Here is a 25085-nt window from a genome sequence, read left to right as displayed (position 1 = left end):
GTTTTGAATAAACACTCACAAACTCTTTATTGACAATAATCAGTTAGACAATTTAAGGATTTATACAATTTTGTAACATGCAGAGAACAGTATTCACAGAGAAACCAAAGATTGGAACTGAGGGGAGTTGGCGGGGGTTGGGGTCCTTTATGGGAGGGTGGGGGGAGGGAGGAAAATGGGGGAAATTAAGGATGTGATATTTTTGGATAATATGTTTTGTTTAAATTTCTATTTATTTATTTTTAAATACTATTGTGGTGGGGTTGCATCATCAAGGAAGCAGCTCTCATGTTAGATGCATGTGCACATGTACCTCAATGCAGCTCAGCCTTTAGCTATGCCTATGTGATTCCATACTGGGCACACGTTTTCCCTATAAACTGGACCATATATCAAGGTTATCTTGGGAGGCTCTTCTCCAGGTGTTCCTGCCAACTGATATAAGGCAGGTGGTGGCTGGAGAGTCTTTTCGGTGGTGGCACCCCACTTATGGAATTCCCTCCCCACGGGAGCCCTCACATGGCACCAACATTGTTTACCGTTTGGTGCCGGGCAAAGTCGTTTTTTCTTTCCCCACTTTGTTTTCTTTAGCATGATGTACGGTAATTTGTTATATTTACGTATTTTAATCTTGTTTATCTAAGCTGTTCTGGAAGCTCTGAGTCCATATGCATTAAATAAGAAAGTAGAGTGGACTCAAGGGAAGACTCATAGAAGGGCATCATCTAGTCCAACCCCCTGCAATGAAGGAATATTTTGCCTAACGTGGGGTTCGAACCCACAACCTTTCGATTAAGAGTCTCCTGCAGACTGAACCAAGATTTGGAGAAGCTGCTTTGCATGCAAAAAATCCCAGATTCAATTCCTGGTGTTTCCAGGCAGGGCTGCAAAAGACCCTCTTCTGAAACTCTGGGGAGCTGATGCCTGTCAGTGTAAACAATATGGGGCTAGATGGACTAATAGTCTAGCTCAGTATGGCAGCTTTCAGTCTATTGAATACACACCTGCTATTTATTTCCCCCTCACACTCGGGGAGGTACCTTCTGGGGACTGCTCTCCCAATATATTTTGAGTATACTTAGATCAATAATCTTTGACTTTCTGAAAACTACTTCCAAGGATTGACACCTTAATGAGAACTCAAGGTGAGTCACGTTGCCAGGACACTGAAGTATAAATGGTGCATACAGCGAGAAACAAATATTTGCCACATAAAATATGTGTGATTCATAACTTGATGACTGTGTGAACTTGCATGTGTGAATAAACCAATCCAAATATAAGCGAGTTTCCTCACATGACCTCAAAGCCAATTATTTTTTCTTTCTTTCTTTCTTTCTTTCTTTCTTTCTTTCTTTCTTTCTTTCTTTCTTTCTTAGCCCATTCACACCTTCATCCAGACTTGGGTTTCTTCACTCAAACGTTACAACCTCCAGACAACCCACAGTAGATGTGGTAACATCCACACGTTCACGTTCCTCGCTTGATTACCGTTTAGCGAATAGGTGAAGCGACTCCACTGAGAAACATTTCAGCGGGAGCTCTTTGGAAGAATGAGGGGATGCGAAGATGGAAAGGCGTGAATGAAAACGCTGCGTAAAAGCAGCTCTGCGGGCGAGGGGGGGGGGAAGAAGAGATGTGGGAGAGTCTTTTCTTGCCATGTACATGAAAAAGAGTGCGTGTGTGTTTATACACACACTATTATCCCCCTCCCTGTACGTGACCACGGAGAGGTGAGCGCCTGCCTTCCTCCTCCGCGGTCAGGGAGGTGTTTCTCCTTCGGCATTAGGAGGGGCGTGTGCGGCGGCGGCGGCGGCTCTGGATTCTCCCTCCGCGCGCGCGTTACAGTGGGAGGAGTGTGTGTCTAGTCTGCGCCCCCCATCTCCGCCCTCCTTGTGCGTGATTAGAAGGGGAGGGCTTGTATGCCTGCTTCTCCCCCTTCCTGGAGGTGGGGGGTGGGAAACACACTCACACACATTAAAAAAAAACAAAACTAGGGCATTTCCTCGCGTGCGTCTGGGCGCGCGCGCGGGTGTGTGTCTGTGCGCGCTTGCCTCTCTCACAATAATCACCTCCCACCCGCCCACTGACGCCTCGCTTCTTGCAAAGGAGATCGCGCCGCAGCCGGTTGCCGAGCGATGTGAGGCGGGGAGGCTCCAGCTTCGCCTGCCTTTGCCTCTGCCTTGCCTCTCTGCCTCTCTCCTCCTTCCAGCGCTTTCCCCCACCCCGTTCCCTCCTCTTGCAGGAGCCTCCTGCCCGCCCGCCAGCCCCGCCGCTCTCCTCCTCCTCTCTCTCTTTTTCCCTGCCTTCCTTCCTTCCCTCCCTTTTCCCCGCCATGCCGGACCAGATCTCCGTGTCGGAATTCGTGTCCGAGACCAATGAGGATTACAAGTCGCCCACCGCTTCCAACTTCACCACCCGGATGGTGCAGTGCCGGAACACCGTGGCCGCCATCGAGGAGGTGAGCGAGCGGGCGGGCGGGCGGGCGGCGGCGCCGAAAGGGGGCAGAGCCCAGACCAGCCCCTCCGCCTGGCCTGCGGGAAGGAGGAGGCGGCTCGACCGCCGCACCGAGCCCGCCCCAGCCCCCATAGCCCCCGGGCTCCGTGTGCCTCCCTAGCCCCCTGCGCGCCTGGCTGTGGGGCTTCTCTGGGGAAGTGGGGAGGCTGCAAGAGGGAAGCATGGAGGAGCCGCCAGCCATGCCCAGGCTCGCTCTCCTCCCCTCTCCTCCGTCGCTCTTGCCGCCTTCTGGCACAAAGGGGGCTCCGTGCCCGACTCAGCACCCCATTGGTGCCTTCCTTGAGAGGATTATGCCCCGCTTTTTTGGGGGGGGGGAGAAAGGCGACAATCACAGCAGCCCCTTCTTTTCTCCTGTTTCCCCCTTCGCCCGCCTTTTTTTTAAAAAATCGTTTTTCCTCAGAATACACCTCTCTAGCAACTCTTTGCTTTCGATATTGGGACTGATGGGTGGGGTATTATTATTATATTTTGTTTTTTGCCTTTCTGCCACAAAGGGCTTGAATTCCCTCAGCCCTCCCCGAAGAGTGGGCCCACCATATATCCACCTGTACTGTATTGGGCAAGGCTATCTTCAACCATTTCTCTCCCTCTCTAAACAGCTGCACACGACAAATGAGCTTTCCTGACACAAAGATTTTGGAAACCTGCCCCCACCCTCCCCAAAGACTTCTTGATGGCATTTTCTAACCCGTCTCAATGGGGAGAGGAACTCTCCAAATATATATATTTAACCATCTGTGTGTGTGTGTGTGTGTGTGTGTGTACACACACATTCATACATACAGGTATGTGGGTGGGTGGGTGTACTATAAATACACACACACATATGCAATCTTTGTGGTCTCCAATGTGGCTTATTCAGAAAGATTGGATTTGGGAGATGTGCAACCAGACCTTAAGCATATTTACTTAGAAATTATATTCCACTGTGTTCACTGGGGTTTGATCCCAAAGCTGTCTATCCTCCTGTGCTTTACTTATTAAGATGTAAGTCCCGTTGGACCTAGTAGTGCTTACGGAGTAAAGAAAGATGCATAGGATCAGACCGTAAGCTTTACTCTGGATATTTTTTTCTCTCCCATCTGGGGGACTGAGGGGGTTAAATAAATGCTGCAGATCCACATAAGTAACGTCTATTTTTAAAAAAGTGTTCATCTTTTCTCCCCTTTCAAGGCCTATTATGTTGGAGACCCATGGAGTATTCCATCCCTCGTATTCCTTATAGGAATTAAAATGCCTATGTCACCAAAACAAAAGGGTTAGGTCTTTGACCACTACTAATACAAGATCATAAACTTGCTTTACTAAAGCCTCTGTCCCCTTGGGACTCCTCCTTTACTAACACCACAGCATTTCCTCCCTCTTCTCTTTATTAAGTTGTATCAGACCCTGGCACATGGGATTTAAAGCACTCTTCCCTTCACACAAAAGAAGTGAAAGGTGCACTTTCTCACTATGCACAGTACTGTTTAAAGGCAAAGGGATTTAGCACTGGATTAGCTTTTGTTTACCCTTGTGAAGAGTGTAGCCAGTTTGCTTTGGCGTAATGTTTTTTAAAATAAATAAATCATAGTTTTAGGCGTCTTTGTGTACCTTCATTGGGATTTACCCTACAGAAAAGAAACAATGTCTGAGATGTGATCTGTCTAAATATTCAACATCTCTTGTAGAATCTTCCTTCCCAAATAAAAACTGGACTATTTCTAGGATCAATACTATCCTTCTTTCCCTCACTCACTGCCAGTGACATGTAAACGAATTTTGAGGCACATCCAGATATGGTTTGAATGTATCTCATCGACACATATAAACTGAAGTTACTTTGCATTTTTATTTGAATGACACAGCCTTTCTGAGCTGCTTCATAAAAGTGTTCATTTAACTTGTAAAAAGCAAAGTGTCCAGTCTGTCTTTTTCACTACTTTGTTATGGTAGACTCATAGGGTCCTGTATTCTTCTTCAAAAGATGAAAAACTATTGAATTCAAGTTAGCTAGTCCAGGTTCGAGGAAGTATTATTTTGCTGTTGTGAAGAAATCCCCCCCCCTACAAATCTGCTTTTAACCTTTATATTTTAAATATATATGGTTTTTTGAATCTTGAAAACACCAAGCAGTCCTTTTGGGGGGGGGTAAGTAAAGGGTAAAGGGACCCTTGACCATTAGGTCCAGTCGTGACCGACTCTGGGGTTGCGGCGCTCATCTCGTTCTATGGGCCGAGGGAGCCGGTGTTTGTCCGCAGACAGCTTCCGGGTCATGTGGCCAGCATGACTAAGCTGCTTCTGGCGAACCAGAGCAGTGCATGGAAACGCCGTTTACCTTCCTGCCGGAGCGGTACCTATTTATCTACTTGCACTTTGACGTGCTTTCGAACTGCTAGGTTGGCAGGAGCAGGGACCGAGCAACGGGAGCTCACCCCGCCACAGGGATTCAAACTGCCGACCTTCTGATCGGCAAGTCCTAGGCTCTGTGGTTTAACCCACAGCGCCACCTGTGTCCCTGTGTGGGGGGGGGAGGTGTCATTTATTAAAACAATTTGCTATTTAAAACTTTTTGAGAGTTTTTGACTTGCAATCCAAAACACATGAGCTGGGGACAAGTCCCATTGAACACAGTAGGATTTGCTTCTGAGCAAACATGCATGGGGGTTCAGAAGCAAAAACATAGGTTAATAGCAATATACAGCTTGCTAAGTACACAAGTTTCCCCCATTTCTTTTCACCAGGTTTACTGGCTTGCAGGTGAGTTACCATGTGATGGAGAAATGCCTTGGAAGGGTTAATGTGGCCTGCTGTCCGTGTATTGCCTAATCCCAGTCTAAAACAATGAAGAAATGATTTCGTTTCCAGGATTTTTCTCATAACTCTTGGATCACAGAGCTTGAAGGAATAAAAAATAATATTAATTCCATCCTCCTTTCTACCTTTAGACACAGTTCTGCAGACACTGGCCTTATAAATAACTCTCAAATGGTTAGCCAACACTTCCTGTGTCTTGGGGCTTTGTGAGACTGACAGGTCTTTATTTTTACTTCAAAAAGACTTGTAGTGCTTATGATTTATATATACCGCATTCATATATACCACATGAGATTAAACTCTCAGCGAGATGCTCTTGTCTATGGTACCACAATTCAGGGTGCACGTTAAGAAATGATGTCCAGAATTGAAAATACTCCCAAAAACTATTAATTCCTATTCCAGGAACAGCAGCATCATTTGAGTTATAAAGCCTGGAATGACTTAAGAAGCAAAGAAAGAGTGCATTCAAATTGTCACTTTGTAGCTTAGAATCATGAGATTTCTTTTTTTAATCTCATGAGTCAGAAGTCAGAGCATCCTGATTTGTGAATGAGTGTCATTCACAGTTCTGGAGTGGTGATAAATTTGAGTTTTTGAGTGTGAAGGGATCTCTCTAAAAAACATGCCGAAAGCTTGTTTCCCTTATAAATGGGAAAGCAGGCTGTTTAAACAAACAAATAAACAAGCAATCCTAAAGCATGCTTGATTCTACACAATCTGTCTGACAGATGTTTGGTGCAGGTCACATATTGAGTCGAAAGCTAGTTTCCAAAGAAGTGCAGTCAGTATGCCTTATCTCAACTGTTCTCTTGGTTTTGAATGCTAAGATAGAAATTTCCAGGGGACAGTAGTATGAAATAGTTAATTGTCATGTATATCAAGACAATATCTTACATCATGCTGTGCAGTGGAGGAAAATGCTAATAAAACTAAACATTTACTGCCCTGTCAAGAACTGCTCACTACGGGTGAGTAGAATTACGCCTAGCTGCATTAATTGAGGCTTGTGTTGGCAAAGTGTCTCTGCTCATCTACTAGTATTAATTTCTTCAGTAAAAGTTGGCAAAACATCAGCCGTTCTGAATTGGTCACACTGAGATTCTGAAATGGCTTAATTAAACTGAGTACATTTTATCCTAGAATCAAGTGCCTAAATAGCTGTGGCTTTCAAAGTGTAAATCTCTGCAGCCTTTTCTGCTGCAGCAATACAGGTCACACCCTTTACAGTATTAACGCCATTTAGCAGGTTTTTCAAGCCTGTAGAGATGATGCTCTGATTAGAATTAGGCCATCCAATTTCTAATGGCAAAAAAAAGAGGGAGACAGTAGTTTGAAAGAACTTGCGCTCTTGGCCTGATCCTGCATAATGCTTCCCAAACATATTTCGGAAAGTATATCTGTGCCTTGTATTGTTTATATACATGATATTACATGACTGCTTGTGCCAGGTAAAACAGTAACTAGGCTGGAAAAACTAAGCTACAGCAAATGATGAGTCATTGAAATACTGAAAACCTGTTTAGGTACTTTACCTGCCTGCTGAAGGTCTCTTTTTCCAAGTGGGGGATGGGGAAGGAGAATTCAGCCTGCAGGTTTTAGTGGATTTTTCTTTTTTTAAAAAAGTATTGTTATTTTCTCTTGCAACAATAAACCACAGCAACTCCAACAAACGTTGGCATGCTGATGATCTTCTCACATTACCCAATTTCCTCTTTGAATTCACACTTCCATTGTGACACAGTAAAGCATTGATGAATCTACGTTTGTCCATTGTGTCCCATAGGTCGGAGGTGGGATCAGTGGGTTTTTCTTAATAATGAAGAACCTCATGAAAGAGATTTAATCTCATTTTGGAATGAGTTTTGTATTTCTACAGATCAGTTTCATTTGTTGTGAGACGTTAGTGTTGCATACAGTGTTAGGTTAGGAAGAAAAAAGGGGGAGTGGTGAGTGGGGTGGGGTTGGGTTGGGTTGGGTTGGGTGGTTATGCTTCTATTCTTCTACTTAGTGCAGACATGTCCAAAGTCCATTTCGGGGGCCTAATCCAACCCGCTGGTTGGTTTAATCCGGTCCCTGTGGCAGTTTTTCCCCCCAGGGTAAAATCCTTAAAGAACCTCAACAACTTCAATCCTAAAAAAAAGCAACTCTGGTTGACCCTTTGGTTGGCCCTCGCGGCCCTTCACTTCATCAAATCTGGCCCTCTTTGAAAAAAGTTTGGACACCACTGATTTAGTGTATGTGTGGGGTTTTGTGTCATTGTCACTTGTATGCGTTGTTTTATTTACTATTCACTTGTAGTTCCTTGGTGGTGAGAGAGATTGAGGGTGGCCTAGGGTGTGGTTGGTTGTCTCTGGTTAGCTGTAGTGAGATTTGTTTTTTTGTGTGTGTGAGAGAGTGGTGTGTGTGTGTGTGTGTGTGTGTGTGTGTGTTTTGGATCAGGTTAGCCAGATTGATTTGTATGCTGTTGGCGGATTCTTGTTGTTGTCTTGTTGGGCTATGTATATGATAAAGCGGAACAATACCGGTTGCGTGGCTATTCCCTCCCCCCCACGGTATAATGAATAAAGACACAGGACACAAGAATTTTAGGTTAATGGGCGAAAATGGCCACAACTTTATTGATTACAGGTAAGAGAGGTATTGGCTTTAGGCATTGGCCCCTAACCGACTATCCGGTCTAACCGGGAAGGGTTAAACACCAACAGGGGGAGCAACCCGAGATGCGTATCCCTAGGCGCTCCCCGAGGGGTTACCGCTCGGGGGCGCGCTTTAGGCCCTAGCCTCCGTAGGTTTCGGACGAGGCGTCGCCCCTCGGAGTCCTTTAACGAACTACCCTTCAATCCTTGGGGGAGGTGATGGCGCTCCTCCCCCCCGACCTCATTTGCATGACAATACCCCGGCCAATGCCTACCGCTAAAACCAGGAAAGTTGTGACGGATTGCTACGAGGTAGGCGAAAAACCATGTGGCTCCCTAACCAGCCAATTAACCACATGGGAAAAATTCCTACCTGGCCCCAAGCGGCGACCAGCCGAAGCCCATAGCAAGGTCGATGGCAGAACCTAAAGGGTGGGAGGGTGGGAAATCACGATCGCTGCCAGGGAGAAAAGGGGCGAGCCGAGGGCTGCCCCGACCTTAAGTGGCCTCTGGGAGGCCCGCCTCTGCCGCCAGCCGATTGGCTGGCGCGCAGGGGTGTGACTGGGAAATCCCTGATTACCACAAGGCTGACCTCAGCCTCCCAGGAGCATGGGCGGGGAAACTGGGGAAATCCCTGAATTTCTCGCGAGGCTGACCTCAGCCCCGCGAGAGTGTGGGCGGGGTCGTGAGCCCGCAACTCCACCCCCTCATGAGGATCGGTAGTGGCATTCTATTTGTCTCCGTGTCATTTTCAGTTTATTGGTTAGTTTTTCTAACAAGGCTGTTTCCCATACTGTTTGATACCATTGGTCCAGGCTCACTGCTGACAGGTCTCTCCAGTGTCTGGCTATGATGCTTCTGGCTGCTGAGAGTAGGTGGGTTATGAGCTCTCTATTATGTAAGTGGGGAATTATTATCTTGGAATATGTTTAGTAGGGCCAGTTCTGGGGAGATTTCTAATACTTGCTTAGTTATTTTGCATATTTCTTGTATGATTGATGTCCAGAAGAGTTGGATTTTGGGACATTCCCACCACATGTGGAGGTATGTGCCTGTGGAGGTGCATCCTCTCCAGCATTTTGGTGAGGTTCCTGGGTGTATTAGCGCTAGTTTCCTTGATGTTAGGTAACATCTGTGAGTGAGTTTCAGAGTGAGTTCTTTTCTTTTCTGCTGATACTGACTTGCTTCCTTTAAAAAAGTCTTGGAATGATTGCCTGAGCCTCTCTTTCTATTATGGTGCACTCACACAGCGAAGTCCTTAAACTAAAAGAAGTATTTTTGTGTGGCTTTTCTGTCTTACTAAAGCGTTCAGGGAATCACTGCAAACCTATTGCAGCAATAGACACTACTGTTAACATCACTACAGGGTGTTTGATAATAACTATTTTGCTCTTAATTGCTGTTTGCCTTTTCATTGGGTGGAGTCAGATGTTTCCTTTTCATGTCATTGTAGGATGAGCGCTTTTAGTTAATGTTCTAAATCTCTTGATTTGGTATTTTATTTTTTAATTGTACGTTGCTTTGTGTGTGTTTTTAGTAAGCAATAAATAAATAAATATAACAAATAATATTTTTTTATTTCTGGGACTGTATTGAATTTCAAACACTGTTCCAGAGTATGCATCCTGAGTTACATAGGCATATACAAGATGTCTGGATCTGATAAATCAAAGCAAGGTTCTCCATACTGGGCACTCCCCAATGATTGACTTTCTGTTCATATTATTGTGTACAGCAGAGCACAGTCATACCTCGGGTTGAATATGCTTCATGTTGAGCGTGTTCGAGTTGCGCTCCGCAGCAACCCGGAAGTAACGGAGCGCGTTACTTCTGGGTTTTGCCGTTCGCGCATGCGCAGACGCTCAAAATGATGTCACGTGCATGCGCAGAGGCAGCGAAAAGCGACACGCGCATGTGCAGACGTGCCATTGCTAGTTACGTTTGCTTCTGAATGCGAACAGGGCTCTGGAACGGATCCCGTTTGCATCCTGAGGTACCACCGTACAGGACAGATCTAGGTGTTCCACGGGACAGTTGCCTGCCGTTCAAGGAACAATCTTAGTAAAAGAAACCCAGATAATTAAAGCAAGCTTGTTTAACAGGGTGTAATGAATTTGACCTGGAGGAAATTCCTTTCTGGTCCTAGATGTGGTAATCAGTTATCCCAATGAAAAAGAAAAACCTGTTGATCAAGTTTCCCAACAAAGGAGAAATTCTTAGCATTCTAGCCCTGGTCAATCCTGTCAGACATCCCAGTGCTCCATTTTTAGAAAGTGCATCTCTTGAAGCATGCATTGCGTGTAACGTGTGGGGTGCATGTAAATGTGGCACATCTGTAAAGTAGCTAGTTCAGTTTGCCAGAGTATTTCTCTTCTACCATGTGTACAAGGTAGGCACTTAGAAATCTGAATTCATTTATATTTCAACCCTTGACTTTTAAAGTAGCTAAATAGCTGTCTTGTTCTGCTGTCCAGAGGCATGTATGGAAAAAATTCTGTAAGCTAGTTCTGGTCCTGAAACATGTCACAAAATCATTCTGAAAGGCAACCTCGGGGGGGGGGCAATGGAGTGAGGTTAACAGATTAAATATCAAATTTAATCCATTAACCTCGCCACTGATGCCTAGTCCTTACAAAGAACAACAAACAAACTAGGAGCTGGAGGAGGCGGAATTTCCTTTTCATAGACATTTCTTCTTCGTAAAAGATCTCTCTGTAATTAAGATCTGAAGTTGTGAATGAGTTGCTATTTTGTCTCTCTTTTCTCCCCTCTCCCCGCTTGCATTTCCTGTTAATGTTTAGCCTAAATCCTAGATACATCTGCACAAGCTTTAAGTAAAACCACATTATTTTATTATTAAACAGAACTATTATGTACAAAGAGCTATGAGGCATAACTAACTGTTGTGACTAGTTTCAGTGCCAGTGATGGAGTTTTCTGAACTCTTGAAAAGTTTGTTGTTGTTATTAAAACTTCATTTGTATTAAGCATTTTCTACAGAAGGATCCTGGTTCAATCCCTGTCAATTCCCAGGTAGGACTGGGAATGCTCCCTGTCTGAAACCTTATCAAGCCCCCATCAGTCAGTGTAGTTGTTGGACTACAACTCCCACCATCCCTGACTACTGTTCCTGCTAGCTAGGGATGATGGGACTTGTAGTCCAGCAACTGCTAGAGACACAAGTTTGAGAAACTGGACTGTAGGCAGGACTGACCTAGAGGGGCAAATGGATTGGACTCAGTTTAAGGCAACTAGCTTGCTATGTTCCTTACGAATTGCAAAAAAAGCAGTTTGCCTTCAAAAACAGAATGGCATCAATAACAAAGCAGTATCCTTTGCTAGAAAATAATGTAATTGCATGGTTTTATTCCTGCTTCCACTTAAGAGTCATAATCTCTTACACAGTCTTCCTACATAGCTTCTGTGAAAATGATTATGATGTGGACCCACATGTTATCATAATGATTGGAAGGGGCTGTGGCTCAATGATAGATCAAAAGATCCCAGGTTCAGTTCTTGGGTTCTCTAGGTAGGATTGGGCATGCTGCCTGCCCCAAACCCTGGAGTGCTGCTGCTAGTCAGTGTAGGTATGGTCCAGAGCTTTGAACTGGCATAAGGCAGCGTCTAATGCATGCAGGTTGCTTTAGTTAGGAATTCTGATGGGTACAACAACAGTAATGTGAATAATCTTAGGTCAGTGTTTGTTTTTCTTAGTGGTGATGAATGTAGGGAGTGGACATGAACCAACAACAATACTTAGCACAGGACCTAAAAGCTGAAAGGATTGGACAAATTGGAAATTGAAGAAGCTGTGGCGTTGTCTCCAAATAGTGCTAGCAGTGGAAGAAACGATAGAAGATGGAGCAGCTATTTTTCTTCTCTTGGCCCATCCCTATTTCTTGGTGGAACAATGGCAAAACTTAGCTGTTGGCCTACAAACGCATTGCCTCACGACTCTTGAGGCTCATGGTTGCCACAGAAGAAAGTTGACTGTGTTCTGGCTTGTTTTAGCTTGTGCACTGTTGCTCAGTGGATTCAAATATTGGGGCCCGTACCATTTCACCATAGATTCTGCTACAAAAAATACATCAGAATGTGATATATGGCAAAGGCCCTGCTTGCCACTTGTGACGGTGATGCAGGTGAGCAAGCAACTATCAGGTAAGAGAGTTCACACCCTGGGACAATTTGGTGTGAGCTTTGTGCATAGAACAGAGCAGTTGGAGGGTAGTACAGCGTAGGCCAGCCCTCTCCTCAAACTGGTGCACTGCAAATGTTTTGGACTACAACTTCCATGAGTGCAAGCTTGGCTAATGGTCAGTGATGGTCCAACAACATCTGGAAGGTACCTGGTTTGGGAAGGCTAGCCTCAACTTTCTTCATGTGTTGAAGTAGCCATAAAAAGAGGAGATGGTTTCTGTTTAGACTAGCAACAGCCAATGTGTTACAACTGAATGTAAAAATACATATTGCAAAAGTGCTTTAACATAAGAAGAGAGCCCTGGGGCCAAAGTCCCATCTATCTGCAACTCTCTTCCCACTGTGGCCAATCATATGGTGCAGGGACCTCACATTGTGTGTGCAAATGCTTCTAGTGGTTTATAGTTTGAAGAAATCAAGGAAATGGAGAGTTGTTGGACAAGCAGGCAATATAGTTAGATTAATTCAAGGAAGCAGCAGATAGCGGTAATTCAAGAGCAAAGGATCCAGGGAATAACAGATGTTGGAAATCCAGCAGTAGCAACAAGAGAACTGAGTTTTAAAAGGAATGGGGCTGGGCTGGGGAACTGGAAGAAGAATAGTTCAAGGGGAAATGACAGTAATTTCCCCCAAGTTTCCTTTTAAAGAATTGTGGTATCACTCCTTTTCACTGATCTGGAGATTGGATATATGTGCAGAGCGTTTGGATGGTACCTTTTGAGAACATCTTCTGTCCAGAGATTAGTTAAATGTCAATAATTAAGTATTCACTGACCTGCGTTTTAATAGTTTGTCTTGCTTAGGCTGCAATTCAACACGTTTGTCTGGGAATAAGACCCACTGAACAAAGAAGACTTCACTTCTCTGCATAGGATTGGATTGTTAGAAGAATTAATTCTATTCTGGTGCATACCTACTGCAGATCATTTGCAGTAGATTTTCCTTTCAATTTTTGAGGGGTTACCATAGCCATATGTGGGGTGCTTCTTGGGGACAGTTTTCACCTCAACGTTCAGGATGACTTGGATTCCTGCTGATTCTGCAGAAACTTAAGCACGTGTTTAGATTTGGTGCCTTGGAGGATAACACAAAGAAATGAGGTCTGTGGTAGGGTTGGTATTTTCTTCTCAATCCTTTCTAATTAATTCTGCCTTTTGTAGTGCTGAGTGCAAGTTCAGCATTGGTCTGTGAAGGAGCAGTTCTCTGATGTCAGCTATATTACAGTTGCTTACCTCTGTTGCAAGTACAGAAGTGTTAGGTAGATTATGTACGTACAGTTGCATGGATTAACCCAGAGGAATTCAACCTTTTTGAGTCCAGGGATCCCTTGACCAACTACCTTCTTTCTGCTGTACACCTATGGGGCTCAGTTATGTCATCCCTTGCCTGCAGAGCTGGCAGACTTTCCCCCTTTTTTGAACACCCTCCCTTGTGGAATATTCCCTCAGCCTCCTCTCCCCTCTTATTGGGAGTCCTCCGGGCAGCCGCTGCTGCCGCCGCCGCCCCTGGTCTATGAGCTGCCTTCCCTGCCCCAAAAAGAGGTGCCTCCTCACATTGCCCCATAGGGGCCTGGGGAGAGGAGGCCCCCAGCCTTAGTGGCCCAACATGAAGTGGCCAAAGGTGGACTTGAGGCCAGCACCTTACCTGGGGAGGCAGTAGTGGCGGCAGCAGGGCTGCTGCAACAAACAGCTGTGCAAGCCTTTGGGAGGCAGAGATGCAAGAGGGCATTAGAGAAGGGAGGGAGGGAAAGAAAGAGGGACAGAGGCTAGTGTTGCCTGCAGCACCCCTGATCATCATCAAGGCACCCCAGGGTGCCCTGCCACATTGGTTGAAAACCACTGGACTAACCAATGCAGAGTCAGTGCAGCTTACGAATTGATGTACCGTTCAGGATCAAGTTTAGAGTAAGCACATGGGAGCTTTGCAGCTTGAAATGTGGCTTGGTACAAGTATTTGTCCTATCACATTAAATCACAAGTTCATAACTAAATCCAAAATAAAATGTCATACTGCCTTTAAACCCAGTGGGGAGGTGCAGGTGGGGCTTCATTGCTCAGTTTTACGGGCTTCCCGACACCAACACTTACTAAGAGGGAGGTGCAAGGCAGCAGGAAGCTCAGCACAGTGAGAGTGCGGTGGGAGAGCCAGCCTGATATTCCTGTCATCTTGCCCTCACCATGCTGCCATGCCCCTCCTTCTCGTAAGTGCCGGTGTGGTGTAGTGGTTAGAGTGTCAGACTAGGACCCGGGAGACCAGGGTTCAAATCCCCATTCGCCCATTCAGCCCACCCAGTAACCTTGTCCAGTCACTATCTCTCAGCCTAACTTACTGAGTTTATAGGGACGTTGTAGAGGGGGAGAACCATGTATGGCACCTTGAGCTTCTTAGAGAAAGAGTTGGGATGTAAACGAATACACAGATTGTACTGGGAAGCCAGGATAGCAATGCTGCCGGCTGCTACTACCAACTATGACCTTATTCATAAATGTTTTGGAATATATTACTTAATGGAAAATAAGTCATTGATGAGATATGTGATCAAGATGCTGTTGCGCTAAAAAAGGTTTCTGAACCACAACCCAGCTAAGTTTAACAATGGGTGCGCGTGTGGAATTTTTGCAGGTTTGCCGTTCCCTTTCTGTAATGATTTGCGTCTCTTTGCCAACTGCTTTTGACTTGCAGAGGTACATGGATATCTAACTCTTCTATAATAAACTCAGTAAATGGCTTGTAGCCTCCTTCCAGCTGATTCTATCCTGTGCACCATTGCAAGCTGTCTGAAATGAATGCTCCAGTAAAACACATTGTTGGTGAGGCCGTGTGTGATGATAATGATCCAAGACCTAATCCGAAGGGATTCAGTAGGCTGGCTGCTGGATGACAGTAAGGCAATATGGATAAGAGGATGCACATCTATTGGTTATGATGTCATTATTAAACAGCAGAATTCATTGGGGGGTTTTGTCTGCGAAGCTTTGTTAACCATTCATAATAGCCTTGAGAAGCCCATGATTTACAAGGTGCAGGGGAGATGAGGATATCGAAACGTAGCAGTAGAACAGAGAGTGGGTATTCTTTGTTGTTTCAGTAGGTTTGGTCCTCCAGTCCGGTGAATGCTTTTTTCTCAAGGGTTTGTAATGATTGGTTTATCAGTTTTGAACTTTTCCTGCACATGTCTAGTCTGGTTCATTTGTGCAAATGTTACAGCTGTTACTCTTGGCAGTCATGTTTCTTTAATGTCTGTTCCTACAGCTGCATCCTCAATGTTAGCATCTGACTTTAAACCAACAAAAGCCAGAAATTAGAGCATAGGCTGTGACTTGGTTTCCTAATCCTTAGCATTGTCTAGGAATTGTAGTGTGATGTATAAAACCACCTGCTGTGCAGATGCCCCCCTTTTTTTGCACCAGAGTAAAGAGTAGATTATCACTGTGGTGCGTTGTTTTTTTCCAGCTGGAAGTCTATAATTTTGTCTAGGCATTATGTTAAGTATGTATGTGACTACCTTAAAACAGCTGAAGAGATTGTAGTGGAACAAATTAGTTGTGCATTCCTGAAAAGCTTTTGTTATGTATTTTAAAAGACGCAGAGGGGAAATAAGGGAGCATGAAAGCAATGTGGACATGAAGCATGCATTATTGGCTCTGGTTCATTTTCAGTGAAAACTTTCTTTACCAAAAGAAAAAGAGAAAAAAATAGCCCTAGTGAAATCTATTTTGAGGAAAGCCATTTAGGAAGCAACATACATTCACTAATCATTTTAATCCCTATCAATCAGACAGGATTACTATTTGAACAAAGGCAGAAGAGTGGAAATTTCATTGCCATGCATATATCCATTTTCTTGACCCCTGTTCCCTAATTTAGATTCAGAATTTTGCTGGGTTCTTATTTTACTTCATTTCGCTCCATGGGGTACGGAAGGTGCCTGTTGTACCTAATACAACTAAAAGTAGAATTTCCCCTCTCTTTGTATTTGTGTAGAATACAAATATACTACAAATACAAAGCTTCCTCCATAATGGAAGAGAATGAGCTGGCAGCTAAGGTAGTCGGCTCATATCTCCTCTCCAGCAAGAGTAATTTGTTTTAGCTGGTTTAGTGCAATACTCAGCCTTGTTTCACAAGTCCATAATCCCTGATCTTCCATCTGTTTTTCATTTTAAAAAAAGTATTCCTTTGATCTGACACAGAAGTAGAAAATTAAGAGAAAATTTTGTAGGGTACTGCTCCCTGCCCTCCAGTCTTCAAACACTTCCACATAGAAGAAGCAAGTCCTATGTATTTTTTTTTACCTGCAACCACTGAATAATGCATAATGCATGTGTATTAAATTTGTATCTGCTCTGCCCTCAATCATGTATAAACTGTGTGAGTGTGTTGCCAGATTCTAAATAGGAAAAGGAGGGCATGAATGAATATAGAATCCTCCCTCTGCCTGGGATAGGTCTCCTTGCAGTTTGACTGAGGTTCTATCCCACCCCCCCCCTAACAAAAATTCTACCTGTGCCCATGGGAAGGAGTTCTCTGCCACACTCTTCACCTCTGCAACATTTACTCTTAATATTTGACTCAGTCTGTATTTTGTGCTGTGTGGAGAGGGGAGTGGGATCCCACTCTTCTTGGTCCTATTCCTACCTTCTGTGAGTTCAATGAAAGCGTGAGTGGGGCTTAGGTCCCTATGTAAGCTGAATGCACTTGGGTTCTGCAGGATAGTTGTGAACCATGGCTGCACACCGTAATCATGTGGAGGAGCCTAGCTATGTGCACCTGTGTGCACCTTAGATCTCCTTTCACACTGTTGGAGGAAGAACAGCAAGCACCAATCTCACAATCCCTCTCCTTGCATTCAGCTTATGTATGGAGGGAACAAGTAAACAGCGCTTAAGACTGCACTGCTAGGTAGACTTACAGTGGTACCTTGGGTTACAGATGCTTCAGGTTACAGACGCTTAAGGTCACAGACTCCGGTAACCCAGAAATAGTACCTTGGGTTAAGAACTTTGCTTCAGGATGAGAACAGAAATTGTGCTTCAGCGGCGCGGCAGCAGCAGGAGACCCCATTAGCTAAAGTGGTGTCTCAGGTTAAGAACAGTTTCAGGTTAAGAACGAACCTCCAGAACGAATCAAGTTCTTAACCCGAGGTACCACTGTATTGGGAAACATGTATGGACAATCAAACACATTTCAGTTCAAGGTAAAAATACATTAATTATTTCTAGGAACATGTTCCTTGCACCTTCACTTCCATTTAGGCATTGATTTCCGAAACTGAAGATGGGCGACCTTAATTTCTGTTTTGCCCATGAGAACCCAAGGAAGGACTTGTCTCATACTGTAGTTTCCTTTAATTTCCTGACTGTATGCTAGTGTGTGACATCTTTTTCAGAAGCAATGCATTAGTTTCCAAATATTGCCTGAATTATTATTACATTTTATAAACTATACGTTTATTCAAAATTATCAGCTGCAGGATAGATTCAAGTAAAATAGTTTATTGGAAATTCTGTGTCTGCCAAACTTAAGAAGTGTTCAGAGAATGTCCTCGAAGCCTGCATTTTAACTCAATTAATTAAATTTATACCCAACCTTCCTCCCAGAGTTGCCCAGGGGCCTGAATTATGCACATACCTGTACTCACTTGTGCTGCATCATTGCCATCTCTCTCAGTTATTGGTTCCGGTTTTAAGCCAGTGGCACTTTAAGTTAAAATTAAAAGGGTCTCATGTAGCACATGTGGGGATGATTTCCGACTAAGACCCAGAAGAGAGCCATGCCCAATTGGAGTAGTAAGAGCCTCAGTAGACAGTCAAGAGCTAGAAGGGATCATTGGACGTCACAGTTTTTGGGAGAACACGTGGAGTTCTTTTGCATAGGACTCTTTAACCTGCAAAGTTTAAACACTGCCAGCAACCTCATGAAGTATGAGACTAGCTCCCCAATTAGAAAATATATGCACAGTCCCTCCCAAATTTTAAAGGTATGATGGGACAGAAATTCATAGTGACTTCTGGGTACACTGTAGCCAATGGTTTATACTGAAGCAAAACCATATAGGAATGTGTGTTAGTCCTTTCTGGCCCAGATAGCATTGAATCAGGCCATCGCTTTGTATACTGTTTGCTTCTTATATCGGGCAAAGTGAGTTGGCCTCAGAGCATTCAGCATCGTTGGATCATTTGTAAGAGAAAGTTAGATGGAAAGGTATTAGTCTATGACAGGTGTGCTTAGACCAATGTCTGGTTTATATTTCTGTATCACTTTTAAAAAAAAACACCTTATGAATTGGTTATTTAAGAATCAGTTTATAATATGCACAGGTGGGTCTGCTAAATTCCCAGGTTTAATCCCTGTCATCTTCAGGTAGAGCTGAGAAAACAGCTCCCGTCTGAAACCCTAAAGAGCTTCTGCCAGTGTAAATACTTAGACAGAAGGGCCAGTGGCCTAACTTGGCACAAGAAAGGTTCCTTTGCTGTCTAGTTTGATTCCACTTAACATGCTTGCCAACTGTTGCAGGAAGGGCGGAACTGTTGCTGTGTTTGAGTTTACGTCTTACGCTGGAGACTGGCATTTATTTAATGGATGCTCAAATAAATCCGATACAGCGAACATTCTTGTGGCTATAAATGTTGGTAGAATCAGTGGGGTGTGTGGCTGTCTTGTTTAAGGTATCATCTCCTGTTTTCTCCTGTGGATTTTCAAAACCCGAAAGTTTGCTTTCAGCATTGTTCCTGATTTTGGTGCATTCAGAGGCTGTTATTCCTTGAGAGGAAGCAAAGGAAATGGTTCCCAAAGGAAGCAAGATGACTGATAGGTGCTGCCACTGTGGATGGATTGGTATGACGTGGTGGCTTCTGGTCCTCTTTGGGAACATGTGCAAGGCAAGGGGTACGCCTCTACTACATGGGTAGCAAATGTGGGTTGCCAGATGTTTTGAACCAGAAGCTCCATCAGCCCCAGCCAAGGTGGGGCACCCTTAACAAACTCCAGCTCCCAGAATTCCTTGAAGGAAGCCATGACTGTTTAAAGTGGCATGATACTGCTACAAATGTGGAGATGAGGCCATAGCCTTTCTCATTGAGTCTGGACCAGAAGGGAGTCTACCTGTAGTCTAGCTAAAGAATAAAGAGCAGTAGGGCCAGCCCATGCTACCTCTGTAGCCTTTGCTCACGTCTGAGATACGTCATAAAGCATGCTGCCACCAGGACTCCTTGCAAATCTTTTCTGGTCCTGCAGATTAGGTAGCATTCTGTGAGATGCATCTACTCATTTAGATTATGAAATACAATACAGAACTTGGTCAGACACAAATTATGAATATGGACGGCTTAATACTGCTTGTTCTGCAGTATACTTGTAGCATATTTCTTCTTAGGACTGTGGTACATTAATTCATAGAATCACAGAATTGTTGAGTTGGAAGGGACTCTGAGGGTCATCTAGTGCAATCCCCTGAAATGCAGGAATCTCAACTAGATCATACAAGACAGATGGCCATCCAAATTCTGCTTTAAAAGCCTTGAAGGAAGGAGAGTCCACCACCTCTTGTGGGATTCTGCTGCACGGTTGAACAGCTCTTGCTGTCAGAAAACTCTTCCTGATGTTTAGTTGGAAACTCCTTCATTGTATCTTGGATCCATAGGTTTGGGTTCTATGTTCCAGAGCAGGAGAAAGCAAGCTTGGTCTTATTTCCCATGTGATAGCTGTTTAGATATTTGAAAATGGCTATCGTATCTCCTCTTAGTCTCTTCTAATAAGGCTTATGCCATTGATGTAAGTACTCTTGACTCAAGAAGTGCCTAGCGCCAATGCTGCTATGATCATGCAATCAATCACCAGTAATTCCAAACCCAAACACTGAGTCATACACTAAATAAGAAAAGTGTCTTGCACGTGTGTTATATTCCACCCCCAATCACAGTAAACCTCCTGTTTTCTGCTTGTTTGGTCTGTCACAATTTGTACGTTCGCAAGCAATAAATACAGCGTTGTAGTAGTCAAGCCTGTTAACCTTGCTTATCTCAGAGTAGCAGTGAAGTGGGGTGAGACTTTCATATCTTAATCTTAGAACCGTACCAGGTTTCAGAGGTCATTGCTAGCAGGCAGAAGAAAGCAGGAAGCCAGGGAAATATGAAGGCGGTAGATTGATGACTAGAAAGAATCTATGTGGACAAGCTATTGATGAATTTGTCTCAGGTGCTTAAGGCTGTTTTCATTAAAACTTTGCTCACAAAGCCAGCAGTGTGTAGTCAGAAGCATGCTGCGGTTGATTTATATTTGTTTGTATAGAGAACGTCAACACTGATTGGTGAGAGGCTGTCCAAAGATTGGTGACTTTAACTCAACGGCATTTCCCCGTCCTACATTTGAGGCCTTTAACCGTTTTGATTAGGTGGTTGAGCTCCTTCTTTGCCCCAACACATTGGCCTGGTTCTTAGGGTTGCTGTAGGTCCAGAATTTCCTTTACACACACAAATATGGCAATCTTAGGTTCATATACCGCATTAAAAGATAGTTAAAGGTAAAGGGACCCCTGACCATTAGGTCCAGTCGTGACTGACTCTGGGGTTGCGGCGCTCATCTCGCTTTATTGGCCGAGGGAGCCGGCGTACAGCTTCAGGGTCATGTGGCCAGCATGACTAAGCCGCTTCTGGCGAACCAGAGCAGTGCACGGAAACACCGTTTACCTTTCCGCTGGAGCGGTACCTATTTATCTACTTGCACTTTGATGTGCTTTCGAACTGCTAGGTTGGCAGGAGCAGGGACCGAGGAACGGGACCTCACCCTGTCACGGGGATTCGAACCACGACCTTCTGATCGGCAAGTCCTAGACTCTGTGGTTTAACCCACAGCACCACCCGCGTCCCATAAAATAAAAGATAGTTAGAAACGACATAAAAATGCAGCATGGTGGTGCGTACTGGTGAAAAGCTCTCCCTCCTCTCCTTTCCTGCTGTTGCTGCACCTTCAGGAAACAAGGCCAAGTCTGGCTTGCCACGAGATCTGAACCTTTTGCTCATGGTTTGTTTCTCTTCAAGGAACACTCCCCCCCCCCCCAATAAGTTTGTTCTTGGCTTACTGCTTGTGGATAGTTTGGGGGAAACAAGCCATGAGCCTGTCATGGCGTGCCAGACTTTTGACTTGTTTCCTGGCAGTGCAACAGGGAGGAGCGGCAGCATGCGCCACCATGCTGCTTGTACGCATTAAAAAATACATAGTTTTTGTAATTACGGTTTAATGTGATGTGTGAACTGGGCCATGGTTTCAGACCACATGTGATCATGCCTCTGCAGTTGCCTGTATCTTTGGTTTACACACTAAATGGCTAAATGATACTATCTCTTATCTAAATTTGAAATGGTGCTCTGGTTTGAGCCTCAGCTCTTCTTATCAGACAAGGAGAATGACTCTTATTGTTGTCGCTGATCTAGTAACAGTTGAGGGGTGGGAATCACCTAATTGCTTTTAACTAGCAAGCCGCTGCTTTAGTGATAAGGGTAGGGGAAAGGTTTAAGGACGGGTAAGACTGATAACAATGGCTTCCACCAACCTCCACGCAAATGTTACGTGGTACAGTGGTACCTCGGGTTAAGTACTTAATTCGTTCCGGAGGACAGTTCTTAACCTGAAACTGTTCTTAACCTGAAGCACCACTTTAACTAATGGGGCCTCCTGCTGCTGCCGCACCACCGGAGCACGATTTCTGTTCTCATCCTGAAGCAAAGTTCTTAACCCAAGGTACTATTTCTGTGTTAGCGGAGTCTGTAACCTGAAGCGTAGGTAACCCGAGGTACCACTGTACTGTTCACATGATGGCGCATCATGTGCAATATATTCCATAACAGTATAAATTGCCACCATTTCATATAATTTTCTGAGCTCAGCTTCTGTGGCCTTCATTTTTGCGGCAGCATAGCAGGGCCTAGGGCTGGAATTTTAAGGGAAGGGGAAGCTAAGGGTGCATTGGGGAGGGCATTGTGACTCATTGTAAAATAACGAAAGCCTAAATAGGTCTGATACAAGTTACTTAATTGATTGATTCATTTTGACTTAGATTTTTAGTGCTAGGTGCCACAGTGTTCATCTAGGCTAGAGATAGGTTAAAAAAATGTTTTTATAATATGTAACTGTTTTAGATATGTTTTTATTATATTGGAGACAGGCTTTGGGATGCCTCATGGGAAGTGATTTATAAATGAGATAGATAAATAAATATAATTGTGATAACCATAATGATAGATTCTGGTGTAACCACTGATACCGTGAAAGAGGCCCTTGAAGTTCTACCACTATGAGAAACTCATTTTTCTTGGAATATCTATGTAGTAGCTCTCATGCCCAGACTGTTGTTGGCATGACAGACCCCAGAGGATAAGGCATCGGGTATTACATTACAAATGTAATGTAATATGAGAGCTTAGGGCCCTCGTATTTACGGCACTGTCTCTCCTGGTATGCCCCGCAGAGGACTTTAAGGTCCACGAATAACCATAGTTTAGAGGTCCCGGGCCCTAAGGAAGTCAGACTAGCCTGCGCCAGGGCCTTCTCAGTGATGGCTCTGACCTGGTGGAATGCTCTGTCCCATGAGACCAGGGCCCTGCAGGATTTAACCTCCTTCCGCTTGGCCTGTAAGACAGAGCTATTCCACCTGGCCTTCAATTTGAACTCAGCCTGATCTTTTATTTCCCTTATCTTCCTCCCTCCCCCCCTTTTTATGAAGATTACCCGCTCTGGGACCCCACAGCTAATTTTCCCCTGACCTCCTCGCTGGCCCAAGTAGGTCGAATTTAGCCAGCTAGCCCTGGTGACCTATCTAATGTTTATTGGATGGATTTCCCTCAAATTGACTTTTGTACTTTGAATTTTATTGTTATTCATGCTTTCTTACTGTATTTTATGCTGCTTTTCTGTTGTATTACGATTAAGTGTTTTAAATTTGTTGTTAGCCACCCTGTGCCCGGGTTTCTGAACCGGGAAGGGCGGGGTATAAATAAAAATATTATTATTATTATTATTATTATTATTATTATTATTATTATTATTACATGACTTGATCCTTGCTGTTCTGCTTCCAACATCAAGTTGGGAAGGCAAATGGATAAGGGAGCATTTTTAAAATAATGGAATGGTCTTTTGTCTTCCTGGGATCTGTTAGCTCAGGTGTACGTGCTGTTATGTTGCCTTACTTTTTTCATTGAGGTCTGTTAAGCCAGGGCTTCTGTTTGGTGGCTTCGCCTTGCTTTTAATTCATCCCCTCCAATTACTTAGCATCTTCTGTGTGGCTAGACACAGACTTCATAGGCAGTTTGCTGACATGGCTATGACTTTCCAGCTAGTATGTTTCAATTACCTAGCAAAAAATATTTTGTAGGAGAAAGGACAGGCCCAGGAAAATGAAGGAAAGTATTGGGTTATGGGAGGGGAAGACACCTGATAGATGAGAGAAACATAATAATGCAGCAAAACCCATTTTTAATCAATTTTCTCACTTTGTGTGTATGTGACTATATCTATATATCATGTATAGACAAAATTAACTAGATTGGTGGAATGGATCAACAATATTTCAATAGTATTTTTATTTATCTATTATTGGCAAAGGTGTCTTGTAAAATGTGCATTTAGCAAAGTGACAAAATAAAATTTTAATGTAGAAGAATTGTCTGCTATAATTCCCCAGAGAGATTCTTGCCAGATTCATAGAGTTTTGTCTAGTATGATGGCGTCTTGCATGGCGCAGGTGGAGCTTAGACTCTGCCTGCTGTTCGAGAAGTTTGTTTTACGTATTGTGAGGGGCAAGGCCTTGTATCAGTGAGATGGCATTACGTCTAGCAATCGCCAGATTTCCCATTTGAAAGCAAATAATGGGGCAAATTTTCCAAGATGCATGTTGACTTCTCCTTTGGGGCTGTAAAGAGTTTTAGGTTGCAACCCTAACCCCACTTACCTGGGAATAAACCTTATGGAATTCTGCAGAACTTACCTCTGAGTAGACATAGCTAGGATTTCAGTGTTACTCAGTAATTGGTATTGACTAAAAACATAAAATGAACAATTTGAACCTTGAGTGGGTTTGGGTTTTTTTTTAAAATATATATATATCAATGGATAGGTAAGTAACAATGCAAATCTAGTACAGTGGTACCTTGGTTCTCAAACTTAATCCATTTGGGAAGTCTGTTCCAAAACCAAAGCGTTCGAAAACCAAGGCACGCTTTCCCATAGAAAGTAATGCAAAATGGATTGATCCATTCCAGACTTTTAAAAACAACCCCTTAAACAGCAATTTAACATGAATTTTACTATCTAACGAGATCATTGATCCATAAAATGAGAGCAATAAACAATGAACTGCAGTCATACAATTAATCAGTAGCTGAACTGGTTTCCACAAAGTCACAAAAACAAAACAAAAAGAGCCTAAAACAGACAGACCTCAGCTTAACACTCAAAACAGAAGTGTGGCACTCAAACTGGAAGCGTAACACTCAAAACGGAGCATGTTCGGCTTCCAAAAAAAGTTCGCAAACCGGAACACTTACGTCTGGGTTTGCAGTGTTTGAGTACCAAGGCGTTTGGGAACCAAGGTACCACTGTATTGGTTTTATTGTTGTTGTTTCATGTATGTCAATGGTATATCTTGGGGAGCAGCGTGGATATACATGACAGTGGCCATATAAGGAAGTTCCTATCCAGAGTTTGATATCTTTAGCTTATCAACATATGGATATTTTCAGTGCCATGTTATCCTTACTATTTATAGCAGTTCAGTGAAACCTCTCATGTTTCTGCTCTGCTAGGATGAAGTCAAGTTATAATCTTAAATAAAAAGTTAACTTTCCTCTGTTCCCTCTTCTGTCCTTCTGTCCCTCTTCTTCTATATAGCTTTCAGTGTGCTAAAATCCTTTGTTGGATTTTTAAAAGTACCTGGAT

General features: G+C 43.8%; 1 protein-coding gene across 4 annotated transcripts in view; it reads left to right on the top strand.

Annotated features, from left to right (window-relative positions):
- Positions 1-2088: 2088 nt before the first annotated feature.
- The window catches only part of ASAP2 (ArfGAP with SH3 domain, ankyrin repeat and PH domain 2), a 93776-nt gene continuing 70779 nt past the window's right edge, over positions 2089-25085 (top strand). For 2 of the 4 annotated variants that reach the window (XM_081906083.1, XM_081906082.1), the window contains exon 1: positions 2089-2461. In XM_081906083.1, the coding sequence (XP_081762209.1) occupies positions 2336-2461 (126 nt within the window). In that variant the 5' untranslated portion in view covers positions 2089-2335. The remainder of the gene's footprint in view (positions 2462-25085) is intronic. The other 2 variants (XM_081906079.1, XM_081906080.1) reach the window with 2 other exon arrangements.

The sequence above is a fragment of the Podarcis melisellensis genome (genome assembly GCF_964234715.1).
Source record: "Podarcis melisellensis genome assembly, chromosome: 3".
Lineage (NCBI taxonomy): Eukaryota > Metazoa > Chordata > Lepidosauria > Squamata > Lacertidae > Podarcis > Podarcis melisellensis.
Note: the sequence above shows the minus strand (reverse complement) of the source record. Positions and strands in the feature narration are given on the sequence as shown.